At 41.0% G+C, this 5,446-nt stretch overlaps 1 protein-coding gene across 1 annotated transcript; it reads right to left on the bottom strand.

Annotated features, from left to right (window-relative positions):
- Nucleotides 1–873: 873 nt before the first annotated feature.
- On the bottom strand, nucleotides 874–5,446 carry evx2 (even-skipped homeobox 2). Its single transcript, XM_040028408.1, has 3 exons — nucleotides 4,417–5,446; nucleotides 3,833–4,074; nucleotides 874–3,287 (listed from the first exon to the last, which is right to left on the bottom strand). The coding sequence occupies exons 1-3, from the start codon at nucleotides 5,072–5,074 to the stop codon at nucleotides 2,673–2,675; spliced, it is 1,515 nt and encodes a 504-aa protein (XP_039884342.1). The 5' UTR covers nucleotides 5,075–5,446; the 3' UTR covers nucleotides 874–2,672.

The following is a 5,446-nucleotide window of genomic DNA, read 5'->3' as shown; positions in this document are numbered from 1 at the left end:
TCAGATAATCAATGTCAAAGATGCGATGAATGTCAGTAAATGTAGTTTTCATGTCGTTTCTATAAAATCCTCAATTTACAACAAGCAGTTCAATTACCCTGAAAATACAGTCAATTAAATAGGGGTGATTGGACAGTAGCTGCAGGATCATCGATCTTTGCATTTCTATTTCGCTGGTGGACATTTTAATTTGGTTTTTCTATTAGCACTGAAATAAAGAAAATATAAAATATATTAAACAACCCAAAAGATTTATTTTCTTGTCAAAAACCATTCAGTGAAGGTGACAGACAGTCCTCTGCATTATGATGAATTCTCTTTTTCTGTCTTGCACATTGGATACAAAACTAATCGTGTTATTGTGGACAGTGTTTTTCTGGCCTCTGTCTTTTCCTTTTTACACCTCCATCTATCTCAGTGCCTTTGTTGCATGGGTTGCAGCCCTCTCTTTAGTAAAGAGCAAGTAAACCTGGTGATATATCACGCCCATATTTGCTCCCCTAATCCTATTTCTTTAATGGGGACGTTCAAAAAAGCAACTTATCTTGAAGTCCCCTGGGGGCATTCTGGTGTAGGCTATATTTAACCAAGTGCAATTAACGACAGTATCAGCTTGTATCATTTAGAGGTAATGTAAAAATAATGGTAAATTATAGGGCCGGAATGACCCGTGATGGCAGGCCTCATATTCCCTGTAGCTTTCCACGTATTTTTAATTAATGTTAGACTGGGTATAGATATGGTGCAGCGGCACTTAAATAAGCCTGTGCCTTCAATGTCGCTATAAGCATACGCAGAAAAAATGTTTACATTATTTTAAGCAGTTAAATTCAAATTAATCATAATAATTTGTAGCATCCAGGGTTACAATTATTTTTAAAAAATGTGTCATTCATGTGAAGAAACGGAAATGTGTAAAGACTTTTTTTATTTACTTTCCAAGAACAAACACGATCAATAAATAACATGATTTACATTTCATATTGCACATTTTTTTCAAGTTAAAATATTTAAATTCATACAGTCATTGATATTTTAAATACAGAGATATAGAGTTATAACAGAGACCATGGGGACAAAGGCCAGTAGATTTTTCCATTTAATTTCAGTGCCCGTTTATCAGCCCTTCCAAGCCTCTTTTGAGTGGATCATAAGAATTTTTCTCCATCTCTATAGTAAATGTATAAATTTGCACGAAAAAACAAACAAACAAACAAACCCCCAAAACAGGTCATGAGTTTGGACCATTGGTGAATTTACAAGCCAGTTTGTTGGCTATGGGATCCAGTGTTTTAACATTTAAAAAGAAACATTCAACAAGTCACAAAATAAATTAAAAAAAGTTTTAAAAATAGCCTACCATCCACATTTCGTGGTACATTTTTCCGGATCAATATTTCAGTTTTAAGCTATCAGTAGGACTATTTGGAAAATATTTAACGATTTACAGTTCACATGTTTTATAATTAACATATTGGTGATGTCCCAACAGGAACAACTAAAATGCACATAGCCATTTTACAGGCGCAGACAGATTGTAAAGCCAGGCTATTTTATCTGAACTCTCGCCTTGCTCCGTCCCGTCATTGTGGGTGAAGAGGTCCTATAGGGATTAGATAGCCCACGTATGAAAATACTGGATTGATATAATGAGGTGCAGCAATGCAAATAAAAGAGACTGATATATCTAGGTATCTGCCATTATCAGAAAAAATCAAAGGGTCCTGGAAAGCTACTTTGTGTGTAATATTTTATAACCGTCCATGTGTCAGATACAGCATCCTCATACAGTGCGTTCTGTGTGCCAGGACTGTCGCTTTGTTCCAGGTCTTTTGTATGTCTAATGACTTCCCTCCGCGGGTTGTTAGCACTTGACAGCGGGTCTCAAAACGAGGAACTTTCTTACAGTCATGTATTCAAAGGAGCTCCATCTAGGTACATGATTGGCAATTTTTGTCATGATCCTCTCATTATTAACATAAAACTTGACGCGAAAGACGCGGTGCAAAATTATATGCACCTTCTAGCTGATTAGAGGTGTCCCTATAGAGCCGAGGCTGGGTGTTGGAGAAGCTATTGCTGCCAAAATCTCAGTCTATTAGACCTATAGTGAAGAAAGATATGCTGCTGGGCAGAAAAGTAGACCGTCTGCTATATCTAAATTTAGATAAGCATGATTAGTTCACATTTTTATCCGAAAACTAAAGGAGCCGAGATAGCCAAGGCTGGGTTTGTCACACAGAGTATTGGACATTTAAGTTGAAGTTTATGTTTTCATTTGGGGAAAAATATAAATATGATACATTTATTGAGGCAGTGGGACATTATTAAATAAAAAAGCTAAAATGTTTTTTTCTCCCCTCAAATGTGTAAATTAATCCAGTAGCTCCCGTAAAAATAGTTCAACACACGACCATGAGCCTTTAAAAAAGTTACTAGCTGCAAAATTTTCAGAGTTTTGGGTGTCAGTGTTTGTTTTAATAAAAACAGTCTCTTCCAGTTGAATCACTTTTAGACTTTTAATCTTCGAGTGTCGGTGTGTTTATGATACCGCCTAATGCATCGCCCAGGTGGGACTCCCCATTTAAAGTAGTAGGCCTAATACCCCCACCCCACTCCTAAAAGTAGGACTGGAGCAAAATAGGAAACGGTCGCGTTGGCTGCGTGATCAGTTATCTGTTAAGTGAAGTTTCTTCTCGCTGGTCTGGTGACGGGACTGAAGTTTTGCTTAGAACCGCAGCAGAATACGGCAAAAATCCACTCTCGGATCTTTGCCCGGAAGCTGTGCAGGTAAAGTCAGCGCTGGCGCTCCTGGAGCCCAATGCGCTTGCCGCCTGGCTGCTGTGGCAGCTCAGGCACGAACAGGGCCCGGTGGCTGACGGAGCGCTTACCGCAGCTGCCGCGGCCGCGGCCGCAGCCGCCGCGGATGCAGCGGCCGAGCTATTCAGGCCTGCAGGCGACTGGTAGAGTCCCGGGTGCCTGAAGCTGCATAGAAGCTCTGGCCGTGAGTATGGGTGGGAGAGCGCTCGGAAGGTATCGAGGGGGCGGATGGAAGTGGCGAAAGGTGACGAGGCGGCACCGGTGGCGGCGGCGGCCGCTGCTGCTGCCGTGACACCGACGTGCGGGTAGTAATGTAGAGGCATGTGCGAGTGGAAAGGGTAAGGTAGACTTCCTGTAGCTGCCGCGTGCGTCATCATGTAAGTGTAGAAGCTAGGGTCTGCTGGATGGGGCCAGGACATCGCCAAACGCTGCCTTTTATCCTTCATCCGCCTGTTCTGGAACCACACCTGCACACAGAGTCAAAACAAGCCCCATATTGAAGCTGCCATGTTGTTTTCAAGCTCAGACCTCTGAAGAGCTGAGCTGGACAGACACGTTACCTGCGCTGATTTCAAATGTTTCATGCAAATGTTCTCGTGCTGCTTTGAAGTAATGATCGGCTTATTGCAGTATTATCAATCCGTTAAAGTAAAGGGGGGTATATTGTTTTGCACTTATTCTTGTTTTAATGGATTAATGTACAAATTACTTGGATCCATAACGTAAAATTTGTCACTATCCACATCTTTAGCTGTTTAGTAAAATCGCATTTTGTGTGAGTGTGTGCAAGATAAAATAAATTTAAAAAATGTCTGCACCATTTTATGCGTACGAATAAAGATAACACGGCCTCTGTTTTAAACTGCAGAGTATTTTCACTGTTGCTATTAATGTGTTTGCTTTTAAATAGTCACATCATTGCTTTCCATGCACAAAAACACGTGCACGTCACACACAGCGCGCGCGCGCACACACAGAGGAATATTTATTCAAGCTTAATTTTGCAACGTACCTTAATTGTAGTTTCGGGCAAATTTAGCGTCGCCGCTAACTCACATCTTCTCGGTCTCGAAACATAATTTTCCCTGTAAAACTCTTTTTCCAGTCTTGCGATTTGTTCTCTGGTGAAAGCAGTCCGATACCTTCTGACTTGATCGGCATTTGAATTGTTTGATCCCACCGTTGAATTACCGTTCATGTTCTGGAGGGAGTTTGAGCTTGTGTTGGAAGATCCAGAGCTACTGTCTGAAAAACCTGAAAATTAAAAATAAATAAAAAATAAAAATTTCGCAGTAATAATAATAAGCTTAATACTAATACTAATAATAGTAATTCAGCTTTACTTGTGAGTGGGCCTACCGGATTTCACAATGTAGTAGAAAAACAAGACGTTTGTGTAACAAAATCGTACATATAATAATAATAATAATAATAATAATAATAATAATAATAATAATAATAATAATTTAGGGTTTTGGTTTGGAATTTTTTGTCCTTGGATAAAATAAATAGTCGACAATAACAACAATAATAATAATGTTCATGTCCAGATAAAAATAATTGCCGAGAGAAAAACTGATGAAAATAAAATCTTACCTTTATTGTTTTCCTTGTGCTGGCTCGGGGAGCGATGCGCAGGGCATCCCACTTCCACATCACTGTTAATATCTGATTCTTGCGAAACTTCGGAGTAAAGGCTCATTTTCTTCCTGCTTTCTGACGAGGAAATCTCCGCCGAGGAAGAATTTTCACTGCCGTGGTGTGTACCGAAAAGACTGTCAATTTCAAATTTGCTTTTCGTCGGGATGTCCCCAAGATTTCCATGGAGGGAAGCGGAAGTTATTCTCGGGCTTAGTCGTCCGCCGTGCTGGGAGTTTTCCAGGGCCTCCAGCACTGAATTTCCAGGCGTGTCTGCGAGCCTCTTCCCGGCGACAGGACTGTGGAGACCTCTCTCCATCAATATCATCTCTTTTCTTATCCTCTCCATCATTAAGCCGTGGAAGACGACGACGACGACGAAGAAGAAAAAAAAGCACACACACACACAGACACACACACAACACTTGTCCAGGGGGCTGGAGCACCAATGAGTTGTGTCGGAGCTAAATCCGCATGCAACTCCTGCAACTGTGTCTAAATAACTGTCTCTAAACCTTTTTATAAGCAAGACGCAAAAATGAAAGAATCTAAACGCAATCGACGAGCGACTGCTCAAAATGAGCCGTGCATCCTCCCCACAGCAGCAAAATGTCATTCATCAAAAGTGGCTGCTGTTCGTTGTTAAAATGCTGGGCTGACGTTGCTCCAATGATCATTTATTGTAACAGGTTTATAAGCAAATAAATAGGAGAGGGCTGTCACTTGATGATGGAGGCGGCCTTCGGTCAGACGAATAATATCCAAGTGGAGAGGAAGAGAGAAGTGAGGAGCGAGGTGCTTGTCCCTGGGTTGATCTCTGAGTCTGTTGTAGATCGCTCTTGGGTTTGGCCTCTTGGGTGAAATTGACAGTCTGATTAATAAAATGAGCGAGGCAACATTTCCCTCTTCATTTAGGAATATTATTATGCTTTGATTCTCCATTGTTTGCCTCCTCTCTTCCCGCCCTCCCCCTCCCTAATCATTGTTC

The sequence above is a fragment of the Simochromis diagramma genome, unplaced genomic scaffold (genome assembly GCF_900408965.1).
Source record: "Simochromis diagramma unplaced genomic scaffold, fSimDia1.1 OVJJ01000343.1, whole genome shotgun sequence".
NCBI lineage: Eukaryota > Metazoa > Chordata > Actinopteri > Cichliformes > Cichlidae > Simochromis > Simochromis diagramma.
This window is presented reverse-complemented; position numbering and strand designations above follow the sequence as displayed.